The following is a 25,718-nucleotide window of genomic DNA, read 5'->3' on the forward strand; positions in this document are numbered from 1 at the left end:
GACTCCAGAGGTCTCACTTCTGACCAGAGCTGTTGCCAGGTCTGGGGTCTCTGCCCAGGCACCTTGCACCAGGAACCCAAAACTCCAGTTTATTTCTGTTTTCTGCTGTTACTTCATCCTGGAGTCAGGAGCCACTTCCTGAGTCCTGTTACTCCCAGCATGGAAGTAGGCAGCTATTTCCTTGTAACAGCTCTATTTGAGAGAGAGCTCCTGGTGGATGTCTAGTAGCAGTACCTCCCAAAGCCACATTAGATGCCATGAGCCCACAGTTGGTTCTGGGGCTGGCATGGGCTGTCCCCTTCATTCTGGGTAAGGAAAGGATCTTCAAATAGCGTAGCCACCCAAAACTGGTACTGAAAAGGACTGCTCTGGTCCCTTCTGGTCTCATACAGCCAATAAGTGGGCATCTTGTAAGGATCCTTGCCAAGGAGAAGGGAAGGACTTCAGAGTCAGGGAATCTTGGACATGTCAGATTCTGTTTTCTCTCAGTCTTTACCTTTGCAGTTTGGTATCCTATCTGCATACCAAGACCATTGTGAAAAAAATCAGATCCTGCTTAGTGTGTCCTTTTCTGGCCCTAGTTATATTACTGATCCATCTGCTCTGTTGATCTTACCTTAAAGACACTGCCCTCCCTCTCTGTCTGAGCACATTGGGGCCTCCAGCCTCAGATGACCTACTCTAGGCTCTCTAGTTACAGGAAGCAGAAGAGACTTCCTTTGGGCTGCAAATGGCTGACAAGCATAAGGAAAGGCCACCACTGTTCTTGATGGGAATCAAAAGGGGAAGGGTCAAAGCTTGGATGTGGGTGAAGAGAAAGAGAACCAGTCGCCCCCCCCCCCCCCACTTTCTTTTGTCTCTCTCAAACCTCCTGCATCTTGTGTGCCATTCCCCTCCACCCCACCTCCCTTTCCAATTCTCCTTTGTGGACAGCTGGTGAAATGGAGGTGGCTAGGAGGAGAAAAGATCTGAAGTGTGTGGGTGGGAAATGAGACCATTTGTGTTCCTCTCCCTTATTCATCACACAAACAAACAGGCTGTTATAGAGAGGGGCAGAACTAGTGGGAGAAGTGTGGAGACAAAATGAATTGGTGGATGTTGGGCAGGCAGGGGTCATGGTGTCTCGCCCCAAGAAAGGTCCTGAGTGGTTTGGGCTTTTTTTGTTTTGTTTTCCTACAAGAAGATAAAATCCCATGGTTAGATTCCCCCCATCCCACCCCTGTAATAATTTATTAGGTGCCTCCTGGATGATAGAAAAAGATCACAGGATGGTGGTGGCGGCGCATGCCTTTAATCCCAGCACTCTGGGGGCAGAGGCAGGCGGATCTCTGTGAGTTCGAGGCCAACCTGGGCTACAGAGTGAGTTCCAGGAAAGGCGCAAAGCAACACAGAGAAGCCTTGTCTTGAAAAACAAACAAAACAACAACAACAACAAAGATCAAGTTCTTGCTCCTGTTTTGGGAATGGAGGTAGGAATAAAGGGTAGAAAAGTCTTTAAAATGAAACAGGGCAATAGATTGGCTCACACTTGTAATACCAGCTCTCAGGAAGCTGAGGCAGGAGGCTTGCCAAAAGCTAGAGGTTAGCTTGGGCTAGAGTTTGCTCCAGGACAGTCGGACCTACAATAATGAGTCTTGATCTCAAATACTAGACCTCTCACTCCATGAAGCAGGGCATGGTAGTGCACATTTGTAATTCTCAAAGGATCAGGAGTTCGAGGCTAGCCTGGGCCACATGGTGACACACTGTCTTAACAACAACGAAAACCTTGGGGCTGGAGAGATGGCGTTAAGAGCACTTGTTGCTTTTGCGGAGCACCGGGGTTCAATTCACAACCGTCCGTAACTCTAGTTCCAGGAGATCTGACACTCTTCTGGCCTCCACAGACATCAAGCATGCAAGTGGTGCACATTTCATTTTGAAAACGAAAGGTGGAAAATTGAATGTGGTATGAAAGCTCCTAGAAAGGGAAGGAAACATTTGGCAGAGAAGGCATTTATTTAAGCCTTTCTCGAATGTGGAAAAGGGAATTTTAGTATCGCCCTTCCCCCAGGTCAGCAGCTGGAACTCAGCCCGGCGGGTCCGTTCTTCTACGGGCTCCGATCCCCTTTCAGGCCATTCAAGCACGCCTGGGACGGAGTGAGCAGGCAAACAATCGGACACTGTTTTATCAAAGGCATCGGCTCCAACCTCCCACTTGGCGGGCGCCGGAGAGCAGTCTCTAGGAGCTCCTAGGGGAAATAAGCATCCAGATACCTCATCACTGAGGGTGTCGGGCCAGAAGACTTAATATGCATTTGGGCAGGTATGAAGCAGAAAGCACTCGCTTTGTGGAGGGCCGGCTCTTTCCGTGGCCTTAACATCAGATCTACCACTGGGTACGGGTTGTTACAACAAGCGTTCAGCCTCTAGGCGGTGCAGCCGCAGACTACAACTCCCAGAAGGCTTTGCAGCCTTTGTTAGTGGCGAATCCTGTCTCCCAGCGAAGGGCAGGAGGGGGTGTGTCTCGATCAAGTGTCTTCCAATCACTGCGGGATATGGCGGACTGCGTTGCCGGAAGTTCCCGGAAGTAGGCCCCGGTGGCTGATTCGAGCTTCCGTGTTGGTCGCGCGCCTTCTTGTGGCTAAGATGGCGGCGGAGCATCCAGAACCTCCCAAAGGAGAATTGCAGTTGCCACCGCCGCCACCTCCAGGCCACTATGGCGCCTGGGCTGCCCAGGAGCTTCAGGCCAAATTGGCGGAAATAGGAGCTCCGATCCAAGGTGAGGCTCATGGGCCGGCCAAGAGGGGCAGCGTGGGCTTGTGGAGAAGAGCCTGGTTACCCAGGAGACCCACGGGCGGGGGGCGGAGACAGGCCGCTGGGGCCCGACCTGGCCAAGTGGTCTCCTCCGGCTGGTGCTGACCTCCTGGTTCTGTTCATCGTCCCACAGGGAGTCGCGAGGAGCTGGTTGAGCGGTTGCAGACCTACACCCGCCAGGTGAGTGTTGTGGCAGGAGTTCAGGATAGGTCTAACTTTTACTAGAGGCCGTTAGGACTCCACACGGATGGGTCTTCGTTTCTTTTTACTTTTTTTTTTAGTTTTTCGAGACAGGGTTTTTGTTTTTGTTTTTGTTTTGTTTGTTTGTTTTTGTAGCCCTGGCTGTCCTAGAACTCACTCTATAACCAGGGTGGCCTCGAACTCAGAGATCAGCCTGCCTCTGCCTCCGGAGTGCCCTCGGATTAAAGGTGTGCGCCTCCACGCTCGGCTGAGTCTTCGTTTTTATGTACTTCATCGCAGCAAGCCGGGTCTTGACCATTTTATCAGCTTTTGCCTTTGCTTTATTGTAATCGCTGCTACCCCTTTTTGCTTCTCTCAGGTTCCAGCCCCTATCTCTGGCAAATGGGCATTGGGTAAATTCTGTTAAATAAATAAATAAATGGGAAAGGAGGTCGTGTAATGGAATAGTTGCTCTTAGTCTGACATAGAGTTCTCTTTTCTTCTGTAGACTGGCATCGTGCTGAATCGACCAGTTTTAAGAGGAGAGGATGGAGATAAAGCCGCTCCTCCTCCTATGTCAGCGCAGGTAAGAGATTGTTTATTGGCCCTTTCTGCTCAGGGACGCCTTTCTCCTGTGTGTTGTACTGGAGATACAGTTGGCAGATGTTACAGTGAATTAAGGGTGGGGTCTAATGAGACAAAATTGGATGCCGATACTGCTTCAGTCCCCAATATCTGCCCTGTGACTTACCATTCAAGATTCAACTTGAATACCTAGAATTCTTACTTGGTTCCCCGTTGGATCTAGTCTTGTACTTTCTTTCATTCTTTTTTTTTTTTTTTAAGTTTTTTTTTTTTTTAATTACATATACAGTGTTCTGTCTGCTTGCAAGCCAGAAGAGGGCACCAAATCTCTTTATAGATGGTTGTGAGCCACCATGTGGTGCTGGGAATTGAACTCAGAACCTCTGGAAGAACAGTCAATGCTCTTAACCTCTGAGCCACTTCTCCAGCCCCATCTTGTACTTTCTTATTAGGCACAACTCCCAGAGTTACTCCTTGAGACATTAAGGGATAATGCTCTGATTTTATTATATACCTCCTGCATTTAGTAACTCATTGGCATTCTGTGTCCCGGAACATTGGTTTCTATGTCTTCATTGTTTTTGTGGTTCCCTCTCCCACCTCCCCAACCCGCCCCCCCCCCCAAAAAAAAAAAACCCACAGAATTTCTCTGTGTAGCTTTGGATCCTGTGTATGTATGTGTATGAGTGTTTTGCCTATGTGCATGTCTGATGTCTGTGCACATGTGCATGAAAGTGTCACAGGAGGCCATAAGAGGGGGTTAAACCACCCTGTGGCTGGAGTTACAGATTAAAGTGTGCGCCGCCACCAGCTTAGATGAGCAGTTCTTAACTGCTGGTCTGTCTCTCCAACCCTGGTTCCCATTTCTTTAAGTCCCTACAAAATCCAGTATTTGAGTGTCTTCCTCTAAAGTGATGGCTTTGACTTGGGGTCTACTGGGTGTGTGTGTTGTAAAGTTCCTGTATGGATTTTAGAGATATCCTTGCATCCCCTTAAATTGAATGCAAAATGTGTGTTCCTGATTATTCATAGGAGCCAATAGCTGTGTTTGATCAGTGTTCTAAAGTGAGCCTTTTCTTCTCTCTTTTTCTTTTCTGCTGTGGTGCATTTTCTTGACTTCTGCATCATTAGACTTTATTTATTTATTTATTTATTTGGTTTTTCAAGACAGGGTTTCTCTGTGTAGCTTTGCGCCTTTCCTGGAACTCGCTTTGGAAACCAGGCTAGCCTTGAACTCACAGAGATCCGCCTGCCTCTGCCTCCCAAGTGCTGGGATTAAAGGTGTGCTCCACCACCGCCCGGCATGCATCATTAGACTTTAAATGCCTGGCTCTTTTGCTAGGTCTCTAGCAAATGCTTCTAAAATGGATAATTGCTTTCTGGTTCATAGCTGTATTTTTTTTTTCCACAGCTGTCTGGGATTCCTATGCCACCACCACCTATGGGACTCCCACCTCTACAACCTCCTCCACCACCTCCACCACCTCCACCAGGTCTTGGCCTTGGCTTTCCTATGGCTCACCCACCAAATCTGGGACCCCCGCCTCCTCTCCGAGTTGGTGAGCCTGTGGCGTTATCAGAAGAGGAGCGGCTGAAGCTGGCACAGCAGCAGGCAGCCCTGCTGATGCAGCAGGAGGAACGTGCCAAGCAGGTAGGACAGGTGGAAACCTGGACCTAGGACACATTAGGTTCCTGATGGGGAAATGGAGCCTCAGAAAGCTAGACCTGAGGCCATGCCTTTTAGGAAGGCCTTGATTGAAGACTAGAACATAGGTACAAGCTGGCAGGGAATCCTAGAAGCAAGAATTTTGGCAGATTGGCCTGGGCCATATTGTTGATGGTATGAGGTTGTTTTCTTTTTTAAGCAAGGAAATCATTCATTTAGGAACATGAGCTCTTAGAGCAGCAGAAGAAGGTAATATTTCTCCATCCATAGGATCCTATTTAACATCCAAATCAAGATCCTTCATTCAAGTTTGTCTTGGAGACTACTTCCTAACCAACTAAGTTCCAGTACTTCCATTTTTTTTTCTGTGAACCAGTAGTTAGCACACTGTGCAACCTGCTTTTGTGTGGTGTATAAACTAAAAATGATTTTTTTTTTTTGTTTTTAGAGGATTGTCATAAAAAAAAGAAAAAAAAAATCAAACTAAGTATGTAACAGAATTCCTATGATAATACTGCTAGTCCTTTTTTTTTGGTTTTTCAAGACAGGGTTTATCTGTGTAGCTCTGGTTGTCCTGGGACTTGCTCTGTAGATCAGCTGGCCTCAAACTCAGATCCACCTGCCTCTGCCTCTTGAGTTCTGGGATTAAAGGCATGTGCCACCAGTGCCAGGCTGATTACTGCTAGTCTTTTTTTGTTTGTTTGTTTGTTTTTGTTTTGGTTTGGTTGGTTGGTTGGTTTTTCGAGACAAGGTTTCTCTGTGTAGTTTTGGTGCCTATCCTGGATCTTGCTGTGTAGACCAGGCTGGCCTTGAACTCACAGAGATCTGCCTGCCTCTGCCTCCCAGTGCTGGGATTAAAGACATGTGCCACCACTGCCTGGCTACTGCTAGTCTTACATGGCATCATTTAGTTACCTTATGGAGAATGCTGCCATATTTAGTCATTTTTATTGGATTTAGACTATGATGGAGTACAGATTTAGATATGATGTAAAAGATATTCTACCCCGAATCAATTTTACCCAGTGGGTAATTCAGAAATGTTAGAAGGTAAGCATTAAAAACAAGTATGGAAACATGTATGAAGTACTAATTTTGTCTAGTTTGTGGCAGATTGTAAGTGGTAGCTATAAGAAAATGACTCATGGTTCTTTCTAAATAGTTTGATCTTTGGGGGAAGAAAACTCATTGAAAAGTAGATGGTAGTGTTTAGTCAAATATTGAATTCTCTTTTAGGAACCAGAAATTTCCTACGGCTTTTCTCATTAGTTACTAGGAATTTTCTGTTGTGGTGAGAAGTTTCTGTAATCAGAAGTTTCTCTCCTGCTCAACCACAAGTTCCCAAATAACCACTCAGAGGCTTAATATTAATTATCAATGTTTGGCTGATGGCTCAAGCTTCTTACTAGCTAGCTCTTACATTTAAATTAACCCATTTCTATTAATTTAAGTATTGCCGTATGGCAGTGGTGTTACCAGCTGCTGGCATGTTGTTCTGTGGGCGGCTGGATGGTGTCTCTCAGGCTCTGCTCTTCTCTCTGTATCTCTGCTTGGATTTCCCTCCTGACTCTATTCTGCTTTGCCATAGGCCAAAGTAGCTTTATCTATCAACCAGTGAGAGCAACACATACTCACAGGGTACAGAAAGCCATCTCACATCATTTCTTCTTTTCTGTCTAATCAAAAAGGAAGTTTTTAACTTTAGCATTGTAAAATTACATATAACAAAACAGTTTTCAAGCAAGAATTATAGTTACAATATTTAGTCTATTTGTATTTGGCAAAATTAAAGAAAATATCATCTATCATATCTTTGTGAGTTTAAAGTTTCATATCTAATTTACCATGACTAAGGAAAACTATAATTATAACTATTTAGTCTTCAACTCGATCAAAGACCCCCAGAGGGCTATATTACCTGAGTAAAAAAAGTGCATTGGAAGCCACTTCCAAAACTCTAGAAATGACAGAGACATCTGGCTGCCTGGCCAGTCATCAGAGTTCATCTGCAATATTGGGGTATCCATTTTTAGCCTATAGGCCTAGAGTATCTGGCAGACTTTTTAGTGAAGCAGGAGATTTGAAGGACTGTCCTGCCTATTTTGGCAAAGCTTGTCAGTTGCTTTCCTCTGTGTCATGTAGAATGTCTGGCAGTTTCTTCTGTGAAGCAGAAGACTGTCCCATCATATTTTGGCAAAGTTCAGCAGTCATTTTCCTGTGGGTCCTGTATGTTCAGTTTATACAGCATATAGTCAAGCAGTCAAGGCAAAAAAACAGTTTTTTGCCTAAATGGATAATAATCTTGCCACAGTAAAAGCAAACTCCCATGGAGTTTCTTCAATGGCCATCATTCTTTTATGAAGTAAATTAGTGCAGCCAGGAGCAGATGTGTCTCGTCATGCAAAGCCCTAAGTTAACAAAATATTTCAAATGCCATGTTCTATAGGTCTTTCAAGTGTTTGACGATCATTTATTTATCTAAAATATGTCTCTGTATGATCTAGAAACATGTCTAACATATCTACAAATTTGACTGTTATAAATGACTGTTAACCTATGTTTCTTGATTATCCTAAGTAGTTTATAATAATAGCTTTCAAAAATTAGAATTTTACCTTACAATTTTTAAATGAACTGCATAGGTACAATACCTCAAACAAGAGTAGAAACGTATATATATATACAATATATTAATACCAAAAATAACCTTAAATTTGTATCAATATATAAAAATCCTTTAAACAAGAATAGAAACATATATACAGTGTAACAAAATTAACTTTAAATTTCTATCACTATACCAAAACCCATGCCAATGCAAAATATCTGAGATTAATAGTTGTCTTTTTATTCTATATTCCTATATTCCTTTAAATATAACAAACATTCATAACCCACGAAATAACCAAAGACCATCCATAACCCCCAACTCTTGGGAATGTGGACATCGTTTTCTCCAAACTGCTTCCTGTTGTTTGTGGATGAAGTATCTTTAGGGTCCCTGAGAAAATTTGAGATAATGTCTAAGTCCTGGAAAGACCAGCTATAACCTTTGTTGATGGATATCACCTGTCAAGGTTCAGGAGGTCCCTTGATCAAATCTGGTCCATCTTAATCCGGAACAAATCCACAGCCTCTTGTTTCTGTGGAAACAAAAGCAAAACTGCTTCTCCAAAGCAATGCATCCTCTAAGTTCCATTTTATAAATATATTTTTTTACTTTTAAGACATTTTAAAAATATTTATGTTGGTACTTTTTAGCAGCTGTCCTTTGCTTTTTTTTTTTTTTTTAATTCGGAGCTGAAGACCGAATCCAGGGCCTTGTACTTGCTAGGCAAGCACTCTACCACTGAACTAAATCCCTAACCCCTGTCCTTTGCTTTTTATTGTGTATCTTTTACCCTCTTTTGACTGTGTGAGCCAATCTTTGAACTGCTAAGTGATGTGGACCTCTGTCTGCAGCTTTGGTGGCTGGCTCCACCCGCTTCTCAGGTCCTGAAAGTCAAGCCTAAAACTCATAGCTCAGTTGGAGGTTCATGACCGAGACCTGCGTTAAACCCTTCCTAGAGCTCTAAAACGCTGTGGCAGGCATTTTTACTTTGTTGTTGTTGTTTTGTTCCTAGCTAACGTACTAGCTGCTCAAGGGCTCAGTGGCTTGTAGAAACTCTTAAAGTATTTATTGTTCTTTGTTTTTTGTTTTTTTTCCCCTAAATCTTTCTCAGGCCCTGTGGAAATTTGATAGCTTCACGTTGGCATGCTATTTGTAATCAGAAGTTTCTCTTGCGCCCACAAGTTCCCGAATAACCACTCAGAAGCTTAATATTAATTATAAATGTTTGGCTGATGGCTCAAGCAAGCTTTTTACTAGCTAGCTCTTACATTTAAATTAACCCATTTCTATTAATCTAAGTATTGCCATGAGGCAGTGGTGTTACCAGCTGCTGGCATGTTGTTCCGTCAGCGCCTGGATGGTGTCTCTCAGGCTCTGCCCTTCTTCTCTCTGTATCTCTGCTTGGATTTCCCTCCTGGCTCTATCCTGCTTTGCCATAGGCCAAAGTAGCTTTATCTATCAACCAGTGAGATCAATACATATTCACAGCGTACAGAAGGATATCCCATATCAACTTTCTACTTTTATTAGTAACGTGCAGATATAGGAGTGGAGAATTGTCAGAACCTTGGTGGTTCCTGATTGTACTCTCTTGATAGAACCCATTTGTCAGGGACTATGTGCTAAATTCTCTTACTTCCCTCTTGTAGGCAGCTGTGTTAATGGAGCAGGAACGACAACAGGAGATTGCCAAGATGGGCACTGCAGTCCCTAGGCCTCCACAAGATATGAGTCAGCTGGGTGTCCGAACTCCCCTGGGACCTCGAGGTAAGACCCTTGAATGGAAGAAAAGAGCAAAGAAGGTAATTCTTTTTTTTTTTTTTTTTTGGTTTTTTGAGACAGAGTTTCTCTGTGTAGCTTTGCGCCTCTCCTGGAATTTACTTTGTAGCCCAGACTGGCCTTGAACTCACAGAGATCTACCTGGCTCTGCATCCCGAGTGCTGGGATTAAAAGCTGCTGGGATTAGCCGGGCGGTGGTGGCGCACGCCTTTAATCCCAGCACTTGGGAGGCAGAGCCAGGTGGATCTCTGTGAGTTCGAGGCCAGCCTGGGCTACCAAGTGAGTTCCAGGAAAGGCGCAAAGCTACACAGAGAAACCCTGTCTCGAGAAAAAAAAAAAAAAAAAAAAAAAAAAGCTGCTGGGATTAAAAGCATGTGCCACCACTGCCCGACAAGAAGGTAATTCTTAAAATACTTTTTAGCTGGGCATGGTGGCACATGCCTATAATCCAACTGCTTGAGAGGTAATGGCAGGAGGCTAAAGGTCATACTAGATTACATGTCAATTTCAAAGATGGTCTGGGCTACTTGAAACTCTGTGTTTCTCTGTGTAGTCCTGGCTAGCCTCGAACTCACAGAAATCCGCTTGCCTCTATCTCCCAAATGCTGTGATTAAAGGGGTGTGCCACCACCATCTGGCTTATATAATTTTAAAAAATATATTTACAAACAATGTGTCTGTATTTAAACACATACAGATTTTTTTCTTGTTATTCCCTAAACTTCAGCATTTGCATTGTTTGAGTATTAGAGATGATCTTAAAATACACAATGTGTGTTTATAGATTCTGTACAAATCCTATATTTTCTATGAAGGACTTGAGCATTCTGATTCCAGTATTTGGGTGGGGTTCTGAAACAAAGTCCCTGTAGATACCAAGGGACAAGTATGTATTTATCAAATTTAAAAGGTTACTGAGCTTGGAGAGGTGGCTCAGTTGTTAAGAGCATTTGCTGTTCTTGCAGAGGTCCCAGGTTCTGTTCCTAACATCCATATGGTGGATCACAGTCATCTGTAACTCTACTTCCAGGGGATGCAATGCCTCTTCTGACCTCCTTGGGTACCAGACTCACATGTAAATGTGCATAAATGCAGACACATCAATAAAAAATTACTTGTGGAGGTTGGTGGTACATACCTAAGGACCCAGAGACAGGCTCATCTCTGAGAGGTTGAGAACAATCTGGTTTACAAAGCAAGTTCTAAACCAGCCTGAGCTACATAGTGAGGCCCTGTCACAAAAACAAAAGACAAATGATTACTAGGAGTCAGCCATGATGGTGCATATCTGTAACCTGTAATCCTAGTAGTCAAGAGGCTGAAGAAAGGATCATGAGTTTGAGCAACAGAGAACCTATTTCACATGAAACAGAAGGGCTGGAGAGATGGAGAGAGTTGTGCAGAGCACTTGTTGCTCTTGCTGAGGACCCAGGTTCAGTTCCCAGCACCCATATGCTGACTCACAACTCCTAACTACATTTTTAGGGGATCTGACCCTTTCTTTTGACCTCTCCAGGCACACATATGGTGTACATAAGTATGTGCAGAAGAAATATTCATACACATGAATAAATAAAAATTAAAAAACAAATGAAAAAGTAAAGGAAGAGGTTGGAGAGATATTTTATTACTTAAAAGCACCTGCTAGTCTTGCAGAAGACCTGAGTTTTACCCTACCACCCACATTGGGTGACTCATGATCACTGGTAACTCCAACTTTAGGGAATCTGAATTCCTGTTATGGCCTCTGTGGTTATAACCAAACATATGGACTGTGAGAGAAGAGACTAGAAAAATAGTAATAATCCAAAAGGAGAAAGAAAAACTTAATTATAGCAAGTGTATGATAGGTCATAAATTTTCCCATATCAGTGTACTTGTGCAGCCAGCCTATGACCCACAAACCAAAGCATTGCCAGCACCCCACAAGGATTCCTGTGTCCTTTTATCACTTCGTGCCCTGCAGGGCACCCATCACCAGGAGACTATTCTGACATTGGACTTTTTTATTTCCTTCACACAGTAGCTGCTCCAGTAGGTCCTGTGGTTCCCACTCCCACTGTTTTGCCCATGGGGGCCCCTGTTCCTCGCCCTCGGGGTCCCCCCCCACCCCCTGGAGATGAGAACAGAGAGGTGAGACTGTTGGTTTCTTCCTATGGTCAGAAAAGTTGTGGTTTGGGGGGTACTGCTTTAGGATCTTAGGGGCGTCTGTGGGCGTGGGGTTAAATTCTTAGGCACAGGTAGGAGCCACAGTTAGCTAAAATGAGTTTTTAGGGTTAGGGACTTGGGAGACTTTTTGGGCAGAATTGTGAGGGATGTAGACGCTAATCTATTTTATGTGTCACCACAACCCAGTGGCCTTTCCAGGGTAAGAGATGGGAATTAGAGGGGGAGACGCTGGCAGTCAGCGCTTCTATTGTGTTGTCTCTGGCAGATGGATGACCCCTCTGTGGGCCCCAAGATCCCCCAGGCTTTGGAAAAGATTCTGCAGCTGAAGGAGAGCCGTCAGGAAGAGATGAACTCTCAGCAGGGTGAGTAGTGTGTCCTAGAGCTGCCCAGGACTGGACCACGTCCTTACTCCTTTTCCATCCCTGAGAAGAGAACAGTTTAGAGAGCAGTACTCTCTAGTGATTGAGAAAACTGGGTGTGGTAGCATAGTCTTGATCCCAACACTTAGGAGGTAGAAATAGGAGGATCAGAAGTTCAAAGTCATCCTTGTCTACATAGTAAGTGTGAGACCAGCCTGGGCTACAATAAGACACTTTTCAAAAAAAGGAAAAGAAAAGATGACTGAAGTTACTGTTAGGAGAGTTGATAGTCACCTTCTTCTCTAACAGAGGAAGAAGAAATGGAGACAGACACTCGCTCATCTCTAGGACAGTCAGCATCAGAGACTGAGGAGGACACCGTGTCCATATCCAAAAAAGAGGTATGTGATGGAACTTGTCCGGAAGGATTCTGCAGAGATAGGACTTGTACATGTTCCGAGTCCGTCTAAACGTCTTGCAGATCTTCAGTTGTCACAAAGCCCTTTAAGTTCTAAGTACTGGATACATTTTACAGCTGAAAAAGCTGCGGCTCCAGGATATACAGCAGCTTATTGTTTGGGAGGCAAGAATTTGGGTGAAGACTCTGCTGAAGTAGTGAAGGCAGGCATGAGGTAGTTTTTTTTTTCTTGTCTTGATAGAAAAACCGGAAGCGTCGGAACCGAAAGAAGAAGAAAAAGCCCCAGCGGGTACGCGTAGCATCTTCAGAGAGCTCTGGGGACCGAGAGAAAGACTCAGCTCGATCTCGAGGCTCTGACTCCCCTGCTGCTGATGTCGAGATTGAATATGTGACTGAAGAGCCTGAAATCTATGAGCCCAACTTCATCTTTTTCAAGAGGATTTTTGAGGCTTTCAAGGTACAAGGAGTGGTATGCTCTGAGTGGGCCACACTCGATGGGCACGGGATGGGGAGAGATAAGACTTCGGGAATCATTGTTTGCATACAGGGGTCAGAAATGGAGGTGTGTCAGAACAAGGGGATTTCCAAATGGTCTGTCTCCTCAGCTCACTGATGATGTAAAGAAGGAAAAAGAAAAGGAGCCAGAGAAACTTGACAAAATGGAGAACTCTGCAGTCCCTAAGAAGAAGGGCTTTGAGGAGGAGCACAAGGACAGTGACGATGACAGCAGTGATGATGAACAGGTCAGGCCCTTCACAGGGGAGAGGGGTGCAGGGCCCAGCTAGGTGAAGTGCTTCCCTTGGGGACCATGATAAAGGGCTTTCATGGCTCAAGCTCTGAAGTGGGCTGGGCAGTTTGAATCCTACCTGAGGCCCATCTAAGAGGCCACTCTATTCTAGGAAAAGAAGCCAGAAGCCCCTAAGCTGTCCAAGAAGAAGTTGCGCCGAATGAATCGTTTTACTGTGGCAGAACTCAAGCAGGTTAGATCTGGAGCATGGCTGGGAAATTGTGAGATACACTCAGCCCTACCGAGTTTGCTTTAGAGGGCTTACAAGGAGGTGCTTTTATGATGCTTGGTATAGGTGTCTTTTGAGAAAGACTTGAATCTATTTAATCTACTTAACTATTGCTCTCTGCTTTTCAGCTGGTGGCTCGCCCTGATGTTGTGGAGATGCATGATGTGACGGCACAGGACCCTAAGCTCTTGGTTCACCTCAAGGCCACCCGGAACTCCGTCCCTGTGCCACGCCACTGGTGTTTTAAGCGCAAGTACCTGCAAGGCAAACGAGGCATTGAGAAGCCCCCCTTTGAGCTGCCAGACTTCATCAAACGCACAGGCATCCAGGAGATGCGAGAGGCCCTGCAGGAGAAGGTGAGGCTGGGCTGGTGCACAGACCAACCTGAGTTCAGCCACCCATGCTCGTTGTAGCAGCCTGCCTTAGAATTGGACCTGTTACTAGTCTAATTCACCTTTTTCTAGATTAGAAGTCAGCACTGTAAGTAGACCTTGAGTCTGTGCTTAGAGCATCACTGCTTTGCTAGTTTGAGGTTCCTGGTCCAGAATAGCAGTTTTCTTCCCCTCTCTTCTTCCCGCCAGCCTTCACTTGGTCAGCTTTCTGTTTTCTGATACATTCGTAGCTAGAGGTGCACATGATGCTTGTCTTAGTTGGTTTACTATTGCTGTGATCTAACACTGTGACTAAAAGCAACATGGGGAGGAAAGGGTTTCTTTCATTCACAGTTCCATTATAACAGTTCATCATTAAAAGCAGTGAGGGCAGGAACTCAAGCAGGGCAGGAACCTGGAGGCAGGAGCTGATGCGGAAATGATGGAGGGATGCTGCTTACTGGCTTGCCCCACATGGCTTGCTCAGCGTGCGTTCGATCTTTCTTTCTTTCTTTCTTTCTTTCTTTCTTTCTTTCTTTCTTTCTTTCTTTCTTTCTTTCTTTCTGTTGTTGTTTGTTTTTTGAGAGAGGGTTTCTCCATGTAGTTTTGGTGCCTGTCCTGGATCTCGCTCTGTAGACTAGGCTGTCCTCGAACTCACAAAGATCCACTTGGCTCTGCCTCCCGAATGCAGGGATTAAAGGCGTGTGCCACCACTGCCCGGCCTTTCAGCTTGCTTCTTCTTCTTTTTTTTTTTTTTTTTTTTTTCAAGACAAGGTTTTTCTGTGTAGCTTTGAAGACTGTGCTAGATCTTACCCTGTAGACCAGGCTGGCCTTGAACTCACAGAGATCCGCCTGGCTCTGCTTCCTGAGTGCTGGGATTAAAGGTGTGCGCCACTGCGGCCCGGCTCATCTTGCTTTCTTATAGCACCCATGACCAGCCCAGGGATGGAACCACCTACAAGGGCTAGGCCCTCCCCTGTCAATCACTAATTAAGAAAATGCCCTGCAGCAGCAGCTCCCAACCTGTGTGTCCTGGCCCCTTTGTGGAGGTTGGGGGGTGTTAAGTAATTCTTTTACAGGGGTCACCTAAGACCGTCAGAAAATACAGATATTTACATTACAATTCATAACAGTAGCAAAATTACAGTTATGAAGTAGGGGTCACCACAACATGAGGAACTATATTAAAAGGTCATAGCTTTAGGAGGGTTGAGAACCACTACCCTACAGGCTTCCGTACAGCCAGATCATATGGAGGCTTTTTCTTAGTTGAGGTTCCCTTCTCTCAGATGACTTTAGTTTGTGTCAGGTTGACATAAAACTATCCAGCACAATGCTGTAAATTTTTAAGTTTAAATGTTTTAGATGCTAGTTGTCTGTGATTAAAAAACTTGAAGAGAAAACTGCCTTCCGTTTAGCCTATGTCCTCCAGTCCTCTCTCTTTTTCTTTCAGTTTTAGATATATTTACTTTTTGTGTGTGGTGTTTCGCTTGCATGTGTGTATGTATATATGTATATATAATACTGTATATTATTGTATAATAATATATAATAATGTATAATAATACATTATTATATATATAATAATGTATACCTGGTGCCTGTGGAGGTCAGAGGAGAGTGTCAGATACCTTTGGAACTGGAGTTAGGAATTATTGTGAGCCACCATTAGGTGCTGGGAACTGAAATTATGGCCTCTGCAAAAGCAACAAGTTCTTTTAAGCCAGTGAGCCAACTCTCCAGCCCCGATCCAGTCCTCTCTTGAGCATACATTTAAAACAGTAGTTACTGACCGAGCACGGGGACTGCTTTTATACAGTAAGTCTGTTTTGTTCAGCGCATTGTGTCATTTGAATTCTGGGTGCTGCTGTTGAGCTCAGAAACTTCTTGAAGCTAAGCTGATTTTTCTGAGTGAGATAAATGAGGTTCCACTGAATTAGACTAGAGGGTCTAATAAAGAATTGACTAATACTCAGTAATCATCTCTTCTGACACTTTACAGGAAGAACAAAAGACCATGAAGTCAAAAATGAGAGAGAAGGTTCGGCCCAAGATGGGGAAGATTGATATTGACTACCAGAAACTGCATGATGCTTTCTTCAAGTGGCAGACCAAACCAAAGCTGACCATCCATGGAGACCTATATTACGAGGTTTGGGAAGAGGGCTGGGAGGTCCAGGGTTGAGTTTTTCGTTTTTTTTTTTTTTTTTTTTTTTTTTTCCAAGACAGGTTTCTCTGTGTAGCTTTGCACCTTTCCTGGAACTCACTCTGTAGCCCAGGCTGGCCTTGAACTCACAGAGATCTGCCTGCCTCTGCCTCCTGAGTGCTGGGATTAAAGGTGTGTGTCACCACCACCCAGCAAAGTAGGTATTTTTTTTTTTTTTTTAAGATTCTATTTATTATGAATACAGTGTTCTGTCTGCATGTGTGCCTGCACAGCAGAAGAGGGCACCAGATCTCATTACAGATGGTTGTGAGTCACCATGTGGTTGCTGGGAATTAAACTCAGGACCTCTGGAAGAACACCCAATGCTCTTAACCACTGAGCCATCTCTCCAGCTCCAGGGTTGAGTCTTGATGGTGACTTTGGTTGGAGTCCATTTCAAAGCTAGTACAGTGGTTCTTAAAAATTTCCTATTACTGCCCTTGGGTAAGACAGTGTGGTGTTTTTGTTGTTGTTGTTTGTTTGTTTTTGTTTTTTCTCCCTCAAACAAGTTTTTTTTTTTCCAGAAGAAAGTTGTAGACAGGTATTTGAAATGATGTTTGGTGGATGGTTTAGGGACAGTATGGCCAAGTGGCAGGTGTTATACAGAAATATTGTGTGTTTTAAGTGGGAGAAAGTTTTATTCTTTTCTTCCCCTGAATCTTTGAAATGTTAGTCACCATGGCATCAAAAGATGATTGAGAATGAAGGATGCTGACAGTCATCCTGTTCAGTGGCCTTATTTCATAAGTGAGAAAACAAGTTCTGTATTTGCCCTTATTCTCACAGTGCATTAGTAGCAACAGAGAGTCTGGACTTCTACCTTTTCCTATTCTACCCAAAATCTAAGTGGGAGCCCGGCAGCACTTATGGGACTTTATATCTGATGGGACTTCTTGTCTGTTCTCATATCCTCATGCCACTGAGTTCTCAGTATGTGTCTGGAGTCCCCAACAGAGCAGGCTGTGCTTTTTCCCCAGGGGAAGGAGTTTGAGACACGGCTGAAGGAGAAGAAGCCTGGAGATCTATCTGATGAATTAAGGATTTCCTTAGGGATGCCAGTAGGACCCGTAAGTATTGGCTAAGTGGCTGGGGAAGCTGGAGAGAGGGTAAGAATAGGAGCAGAAGAGAAAGACAGGGTAGGGGAAGGTAGGTCATATCCTGTTCTGTTTTTTTTTCCTACAGAATGCCCACAAAGTCCCTCCCCCGTGGCTGATTGCCATGCAGCGATATGGGCCACCCCCATCCTATCCGAACCTGAAAATCCCTGGGCTGAATTCACCTATTCCTGAGGTGAGCAGGGAGCTTGTTTTCCCTCTTGGCTGCCTCTTTTTTTCTTATCTGTGGGGTGTATGTGTGTGTGTGTGTGTGTGTGTGTGTGTGTGTGTGTGACACAGGAATGTCTGGACATGTGTGGAGGCCAGAACAGAATATAGAGTGATGATGGATGGTCTTTCTTTTTTTCTTTTTTTTTTTTGTTTTTCCGAGACAGGGTTTCTCTGTGTAGCTTTGCGCCTTTCCTGGAACTCACTTGGTAGCCCAGGCTGGCCTCGAACTCACAGAGATCCGCCTGGCTCTGCCTCCCGAGTGCTGGGATTAAAGGCGTGCGCCACCACCGCCCGGCACCCCCAATAGTTTTTATTCTTACTTTTATTTATTTATTTATTTATTGATTTGATTTGTTTTTGAGACAAGGTTTCTCTGTATAACAGCCTTGGGTATCCTAGACTTGCTCTGTAGTCCAGTCTGGCCTGGAACTCACAGAGATCAGCCTGCCTTCAAGTGCTGGAACTAAAGGTGTGTGCCACCATGCCTGGCTTTTTTGTTTGTTGTTTTTCTTTAAATGTCTTTTAATGTTGAACTATGTTCTGCTGTCATAGTTTCCAGAGTTCCCCAGAGTGAGCTCCATATCTTGGAAGTGTTAACTTTTTTCTAGGCTTCAGTCTTTTCTAGAGTTTAGGAGAACTCATTGCTCTTCCCTCTTTTGCAGAGCTGTTCCTTTGGATACCATGCTGGTGGATGGGGCAAACCCCCAGTAGATGAAACTGGGAAGCCACTTTATGGGGATGTGTTTGGAACCAATGCTGCTGAGTTTCAGGTATGGGGAGGCTGCTGAGTCTGGTTTTTACTCAGTGCTGAAAAGGTTAGAAAGAGTTGGTCTGTAACTTCATTATCTGGGAGCTGGGCTTGGTGGTGTTCGGTCTGAAAGGGGCATATGTTTCCTTGAGGTGTAGTACAGCTTTCCTTTAGAGGATTTATGTGTCTGCTCTTCCATCTTTCAGTGAATGGCAGGGTGGGGCAAGAGGCATGCAGTAAGTACTTGTTGAATGAATGAGGAATCTCTTTTAGACCAAAACTGAAGAGGAAGAGATTGATCGGACCCCCTGGGGAGAACTGGAACCATCTGATGAAGAGTCCTCAGAAGAAGAGGAAGAGGAGGAAAGTGATGAAGACAAGCCAGATGAGACTGGCTTTATTACACCTGCGGACAGGTAGGAAATGAAGCCCGTTTTCTCAAAGCAGTCTGTCTGTCTTTGGGGGCTGCTTCTTTACATGGAGCTTTTGTTTCTCTCCTCATAGCGGCCTCATCACTCCTGGAGGATTCTCATCGGTGCCAGCTGGAATGGAGACCCCTGAACTCATTGAGCTGAGGAAGAAGAAGATTGAGGAAGCAATGGATGGGTGAGAAGTAGTCAGGCAGTAGTTATGGGGGAGGAGTTTCGCTTTAGTTGGTCTTCTACGTTGGTCGGCTCACTTTTTTTTTTTTTTTGTTTTGTTTTTTTGAGACAAGGTTTCTCTGTGTAGTTTTTGGAGCCTGTCCTGGAACTCACTCTGTAGACCAGGCTGGCCTCGAACTCACAGAGATTCACCTGCCTCTGCCTCCCAAATGTTGGGATTGAAGCCATGTGCCACCACCGCCCGGCTGTCAGCGGACTTTTTAATGCCATTTATCTTTATTTCCTTTCTTAACCTTTTTTTTGAGGCAGGGTTTTTCTGTGTAGTTTTGGTGCCTGTCCTGGAGCTCACTCTGTAGACCAGGCTGGCCTGGAAATCACAGAGATCTGCACGCTCTGCCTCCCGAGTGCTGAGATTAAAGGTGTGCGCCACCACCACCTGGCTCTCCTAACAATTATTAAACACCAACTTTATGCCAGTGAGAAGTCAGCAGGGTAGATAGTTGAGGTAGATAAGTGATCAGACTAAAGTAATTTCAGGTCTGGCTAGTAATGGTGAAGCTGATGAAACTGGGTAATGGGCTTGAGAAGAATGCTGAATGATGGAAAGGTCCTTGGAAGGCCTCACTGTAAAGGTGGATTTGAACTAAATACTAGGAAGAATCAGCTAGTGGTGGTCTCAGTCAGCAGAGATGGCAGCACAAGCACACACAAAGGCCCTGAGGGAGGCTCTGCACTGTCATGGATTTTCCAGCTCTGCTTTTGGTGTGTAGACAGTAGGCTTGACCTCTGTTCTAGTTTGCTTCCTATTGTTGTGATAAACACTGTGACCAAAAGAAACCTGGGAAGAAAAGGATTTATTTGGTGAACAGGTTACAGTCCTTTAAGTAGGGAAGTGAGGGAAGGAACTCAAGGCAGGATCTGAAGCAGAGGCCAAGGAGGAGTGCTGCTGACTGGCTTACTGTTCGTGGCTTGTTTAGTCTGCTTTCTTATACAACCCAGGATCACCTGCCCATGGGTGGCACAGCCCACAGTGGGCTGGGTCCTCCCACATCAGTCAGTCAAGGAATGTCTCACAGGTGTCCCTACAGGCCAATCTGCCACAGGTGGGGCGTTTTCCCAGCTGAGGTTCCCCCTTTCCCAGATAACCCTAATTTGTATCTAGTTGACAGAAAATGAACCTGGACACCCCTTTATCACGACATAGCTTCCTTGTCCTTATTATTTGTATAGCTGCACATGTGTGCAGGTGCATGTGTGTGAGGGCCAGAGGTTGCTGTTGGTGTCTTCAATTATTCTCAACTCTTTTGTTTTTTTGTTTGTTTGTTTTTGTTTTTTGAGACAGGGATTCTCTGTGTAGCCCTGACTGTTCTGGAACTTGCTTTGGAGACCAGGCTTGTTTTGAACTCACAGAGATCCACCTGTCTCTGCCTCCTGAGTGCTGGGATTAAAGGTGTGTGCTACCACACCCAGATTCAACTTTACTTTTTGAGACAGGATCTCTCATAGACCCTGTGGCTTGCTGTCTCCACTGTCCCTTCACTGAGTTTAGAGACACATTTTGTCTGCAGATCCAAACTCAGGTCCCCTGGCTTGCAATAGCAAGCACATTACTTACTGACCATCTCCCCAGGCCCTTTTATGCATTTGCTTGCTAATTATTATTTTTTCAATATTTTTATTTGTGTTTTGCCTCTGTGTGAGGGTGTTGGGGATCCTGAAGTTATAGACAGTTGTGAGATGCCATGTGAGTGCTGGGAATTGAACCTGGGTCCTCTGGAAGAACAGTCAGTGCTCAGTGCTCTTAACCACTGAGCCATCTCTCCAGCCCCATTTGCTTGCTAATTATAACATTTATCAGTTCTAGGGTTTTGTTTTGTTTTGCTTTTTTTGAAACAGTTTTATGTAGCCTAGGCTGATCTTGAACTTCTGATCTCCAGTATCCACCTCCTGAGGGTTGGGATTACAGGTGTGTGCCACTACTTCCAGCTTTCTGGACTGATTTTCATTGATATTTTCCTTACTATGGATTGTAATCTTTCCCTCTCTTTCTCTTTTTTCCAAGATGGGATCTTACTTACTATGTTGTCCTGGCTGGCCTATGTAGACCAGGCTGCCTTTGAGCTCACAGATCTTCCTGGCTCTGCTTCCTTAAATGCTGGCATGAAAGCCATGTGTCCCTATACCTGGCCTTTTTTGGAAGACGGGGGTCTCTCAGCTGGCTTTCAACTCATGATTGTCTTGTCTCAGCTTCCCTAATCCTCGGATTAGATATAGGTGTGCATCACTCTGCCTTACAGTATGCCTGATAATTTCTGACTGGCTGCTGAGTTTTGTGAAATTTACTTGACTGGGCCCAGGGATTTTGTATTCCTATACATCTTCAGCTTTGATCAATATAGAGTCATTTAGAAACATCTTCTGAGGTTTTCCTTTTTGTTTTTTTTTTTTTAGTAGGACTGAAATAGTGTTCAGTACTCCCAAATAGGAGGCAAAGCTCAGGAGATTCTGTATTTTCAACCCCAACCCTGTGAATTTGGAGGTTTTCTCCATCCGATTACTTGGGATTGGCACTATTACCACCCTGACTGAGCAGTGGACAGTGTTCACTGCTCATCCTTCCAGCTGGTTCTGTCTTGGCGTTGGTGGTACCCTCACATTCGTATTTTCTTCATACTTGTCTCCCCCCTATACTTGAAGAAGGAGGTCTTGAGTTCTTGAATTCTCTTCGTGTTCTACAATTTCTGGCTGCTTTCGACCTTATTTTCTCAACTCACAGAATCTTCCCAGGTCTGTATGGGTCTTCCTGGTTCTATGGTCTGGAAACTCAGACAAGAGTCTCTAAAACTAATGTTTGCCCTGAACTGCTGATCCTCCTGCCTCTACCTCTCATTTGCTTTCTGTCTTACAGTAATCATTGTCCCTTATCTTTCTTGTCTGGTGCCTTGAAAAACCATAGTTTTCTTTATTTTGTCCAGTTTTTGATTATTTCATGTAGATGGGTAAATCTGTTCCCTGCTTCTTCAGGAAGCAGAATTCTGAAGTTTTGCATATTAAAGGAAAGAAAACAAGTAAGAGTATAGCATACAAAGTATGAATCCTTTAGGTCATGACAGAGGTTGGATTCTGGCCAATGAGATGGTTGGCTTCATGGGTAAGGAATGACCTTTAAAGGCTGGAGAGATGGCTCAGCAGTTAAGAGCACTTGATGCTTTTGTAGATAGAGGTCCTGAATTCAATTCTCAGCACCATTATGTATATGTATATGTATAATTTTATTTTTGAGTATGAATATTTTCCTTGCATGTATGCTGTATACCACATGCATGCCTGGTGCCTGTTGAGGCCAGAAGAGGGTATCAGATTCTCTGGACCTAGAGTTATAGATGGTCAGTTGTAAAAATAAACTGCCACATTGGTGCTGGGAATCAAACTTGGATTTTTTAGAAGAGCAGCCAGTGCTAACTACTGAGCCATCTTTCCAGCCCTCAGCCCCCTAAGTAAATCTTTTTTTTTTTTTTTTTTAAGGCACTTGCCACCAAGCCTGATGATCTGAGGGTTTTTTGTCTTGTTTTGTTACTTTGATTTTATTGAGACAGGGTTTCTCTGTATGGTCTTGGCTATCTTGGAACTTGCTCTGAAGATTAGGCGAGCCGCCTGCCTCTGCCTTCCTAGTACTGGGATCAAAGGCATGAGATACCACTGCCTGGCATTTGATGACTTGAGTTTAATACTTGGAACTTAATATGGTGGAAGGAGAGAACTAATACCTACAAGTTGTCTTTTGACCTTGATATGTAGGCTGTGGCATGTGCATACAGTGTGTGCATGTACACATATACACTAAATAAAATAAATAAGTATAATAAATTATTTTAAGAAGAGTTCAGATTTATTCAAATGATCATCAGAAGCCTCAGTGTGTTTTTGATGAGTGATAGTTTGAATTTTGTTCTAAGACATTTGCTGCATCAAGAGTCACCTCTCCTGGGAAAGAATTAGAAAGAACATGGTCTCAAGTGATATGATGGATTTGCCATTTGCCATTGAATATTATTCTTTCTTTCTTTTTTTTTTTTTTTTTTTTAAAAGATTTATTTATTTATTATGTATATAGTGTTCTGCCTGCATGTATGCCTGCAGGCCAGAAGAGGGAACCAGATCTCATTGTAGATGGTTGTGAGCTACCATGTGGTTGCTTGGAATTGAACTCAGGATCTCTGGAAGAGCAGCCAGTGCTCTTAACCTCTGAGCCATCTCTCCAGCCCCCTGAATACTATTCTAAAGCATAATTGAAATCAGTGGTTGAAACGGTTGGGAGGGCCTCAATATTAGAACTTCAGACTCCACCTATGAGGAAGACTTGCTGTCTGTTTTATTCATTCATTCATTTTTACTCTTTGGTTTTTTGAGACTGTTTCGTTATATAGTCTTGCCTGTCCTGGAACTCAGTATGTATCCCAGGCTGGCCTCTTACTCAGAAATCGGCCTATCTCAGTGTTTAGAGTGGTGATATTAAAAGCATATACCACCGGACATGACCTGACTTCTATCCTTTTTAAAAACAATTATTGTGTGTGTATGTATGATGTGTTTGTGTGCGCATGTGTGTGTATGTGTGTGTATGTGCCATTGTGCCACAGCAAGCTCGTAGAGGTCGGAGGACAACTTGGTGGAGTTGGTTTTCTCCTTTCTCCTTTATATGGGTTCCAGGAATGGGACTTAGGTCAGTCTGGCTTGCATGGCTGAGCTGTTTCACTGGCCCTAGCCTGTTCTTTTGACAATTTCTCTGTTCTAAAATTCTCTATGAAACTTTAGCCTCTTTGACCATTAACCTTTCCTTATGTGTGAGTCCTGGTTCTGATCTCCTAATTTGATTCAGAAGATCCCTTAGTTTAGTCTCTGTAGCCCTTACAGTTTATCCTGTAGGATGAGCTCTGACCCCACAACACATCTCTAACCCAACTCTTCTACAGATACTTTAGCCATAGTTATCTTGGAATTCTCCAAGATTCTAAATGCTACCACCTATGCTTCTTTGGACTCCAGAGACTCTTTTGTGCCTTACTGGGTTTTACTTTTTTGTTCTTTGCAGCAGTGAGACACCTCAGTTGTTCACTGTGTTGCCAGAGAAGAGAACAGCCACTGTTGGGGGAGCCATGATGGGATCAACCCACATTTATGACATGTCAACGGTAAGCATTTGGAGGACATTATTTTGTGATGGAGATGGAGCCAGTGTCTCAGAGTCTTTGGAGGTAACAAGTTTCTAATCTTTTCAGGTTATGAGTCGGAAGGGTCCAGCCCCTGAACTGCAAGGTGTGGAAGTAGCACTGGCACCTGAGGAGTTGGAGCTGGACCCCATGGCCATGACCCAGAAGTATGAGGAACATGTGCGGGAGCAGCAGGCACAAGTAGAGAAAGAAGACTTCAGTGACATGGTGGCTGAGCATGCTGCTAAACAGAAGGTAGGAGCAACCTGGGACCTTAGCAGTGACAGCCTAGGAGCAGGGTGGGTCTGCCCTGGTGGGGCTGTATGCTTTAGTAGTGAGAGGGAAGGTAGACTCAGTGCCTGCTTCCTATCTTCCTGGAACCTGAAAATCTCAGAGATCTTCCACTGGTCACCATCTCTTAAGTACCATGACAATGGGGCACAGGGAGAAGAAGCAAGCCATCCAAATCTGAGAGTGAAAAGAGAATGTGATTTTAGTGCTTTTTTCCTCAGTTTTTTATGTCTATGGAAGGCTGCCTCCTGTTTGGGAGTTGTTTAACCTGTTGTAACCTGTCTCTCTCTTTCTCCTACAGCAAAAGAAACGGAAAGCTCAGCCCCAGGACAGTCGTGGGGGCAGCAAGAAATACAAGGAATTCAAATTTTAGGTCCCTCTCACATAGCTGGCTTTCCTTGAGGCCCTTTGTCTATATGTCTGGGCTTTATATGTGGGTCCCCAAAGCTAGTCCTGTACTTCCCTAGGCTGTCGTTTCATGTTCTTATTTTAGACTTGTTTTGTAAATAAAGCTGTTTCCCAAGGAAGGACGAATACATGACACTCTTGAACCTCTCTCCTTAGCTTCTGCAAAAGCGTACTTCTGGCCTATAATCACAGACTACCCCATAGGACTATGGGATTGTGGTTTGCTGTGCTGAAATTGTGGATAATTTACTATCCCCTACCCCTCCTTTGTCTGAAGGCTCTGAGGGAAGTACCTTTAGGTCTAGTCTGACCTTACTGCTTTGTCCCTGGGGAATAAAAATAGCCAGCTTAGCACCCTGGCTAGGCTGGGAAGTAACTGTAGGCTAGGGAAGTAGGCCAGGTCAGGCCTTCCTTGTTGACCTTCTGGCAGAAAGGCCTACTTCTTACTTATTGGAGAACATCTACATCTCAAAATCTAAATGGTTCCAGGGTCCCTGCTAACCCTTGGATTCACTAGTTGTGTGTGTTTGAAGGGCTTGTTTTCTCTGGGGCCCCTGAGTTCTGAGGCTGAGCATAGGATCCCATGACATTTGCTCAAGTACTGGGGAGAAGTGAGGTGTGGGTGTAGAAGGTGCAAAAGTGGTGGGGGTTGCGGTATGGTAGCTGATCAAGCCTTGAGAGAAATAGAATTTTAGAAATTGAGAAAGCACTGAGGCACTCTGGGACTTTAGATAGGAAGGCTGGGGGTGGGGGTCGCTGTACCAAGAAGAAAGGCTGTTAGATTTGGCCGACCTTCGCTGGATGGGCTCCTGCCTACCCCCATGAGGAAATTTCCTAGCTTAGGTGCCCAAGGTGGTCGGTCAGTCGCTGGATCTCCACTTACAGCTCCTTTTGCAGGAGTGGAGAAGCATCCTGTAGCCCACAGAAAGGGTCGCCACAGCTGGCTATCCGATTCCCACGCAACGCGTGGCCGGCAGA

The 25,718-nt window shown here is 44.4% G+C and overlaps 1 protein-coding gene across 2 annotated transcripts; it reads left to right on the forward strand.

The window, feature by feature from the left end:
- The first annotated feature begins 2,591 nt into the window (after positions 1 to 2,591).
- On the forward strand, positions 2,592 to 24,870 carry Sf3b2 (splicing factor 3b subunit 2). Of its 2 annotated transcripts, none has more exons than XM_059262976.1 (21): positions 2,592 to 2,761; positions 2,930 to 2,976; positions 3,485 to 3,562; positions 4,973 to 5,212; positions 9,488 to 9,605; positions 11,641 to 11,750; positions 12,052 to 12,148; positions 12,455 to 12,546; positions 12,805 to 13,020; positions 13,169 to 13,306; positions 13,463 to 13,543; positions 13,708 to 13,935; positions 15,953 to 16,102; positions 17,134 to 17,223; positions 17,339 to 17,446; positions 18,144 to 18,251; positions 18,503 to 18,645; positions 18,734 to 18,835; positions 23,924 to 24,023; positions 24,111 to 24,296; positions 24,634 to 24,870. In XM_059262976.1, the coding sequence occupies exons 1-21, from the start codon at positions 2,629 to 2,631 to the stop codon at positions 24,703 to 24,705; spliced, it is 2,637 nt and encodes an 878-aa protein (XP_059118959.1). In that variant the 5' UTR covers positions 2,592 to 2,628; the 3' UTR covers positions 24,706 to 24,870. The 2 variants fall into 2 exon arrangements, with proteins under 2 accessions (XP_059118959.1, XP_059118968.1); XM_059262985.1 differs by having other exon boundaries at positions 11,644 to 11,750.
- The last annotated feature ends 848 nt before the right edge of the window (positions 24,871 to 25,718 follow it).

Source organism: Peromyscus eremicus, chromosome 1 (assembly GCF_949786415.1).
Source record: "Peromyscus eremicus chromosome 1, PerEre_H2_v1, whole genome shotgun sequence".
In the NCBI taxonomy this organism is placed as follows: Eukaryota; Metazoa; Chordata; class Mammalia; order Rodentia; family Cricetidae; genus Peromyscus; species Peromyscus eremicus.

What these genes read in the sequence shown, in the direction of transcription:
- Sf3b2 (XM_059262976.1), top strand. Translation starts at nt 2,629, where the DNA reads ATGGCGGCGGAGCATCCAGAACCTCCCAAAGGAGAATTGCAGTTGCCA. An exon ending in AATAGGAGCTCCGATCCAAG is followed by an intron (nt 2,762 to 2,929) that starts GTGAGGCTCATG and finishes ATCGTCCCACAG; the next exon opens with GGAGTCGCGAGGAGCTGGTT. An exon ending in AGAGATGAACTCTCAGCAGG is followed by an intron (nt 12,149 to 12,454) that starts GTGAGTAGTGTG and finishes CTTCTCTAACAG; the next exon opens with AGGAAGAAGAAATGGAGACA.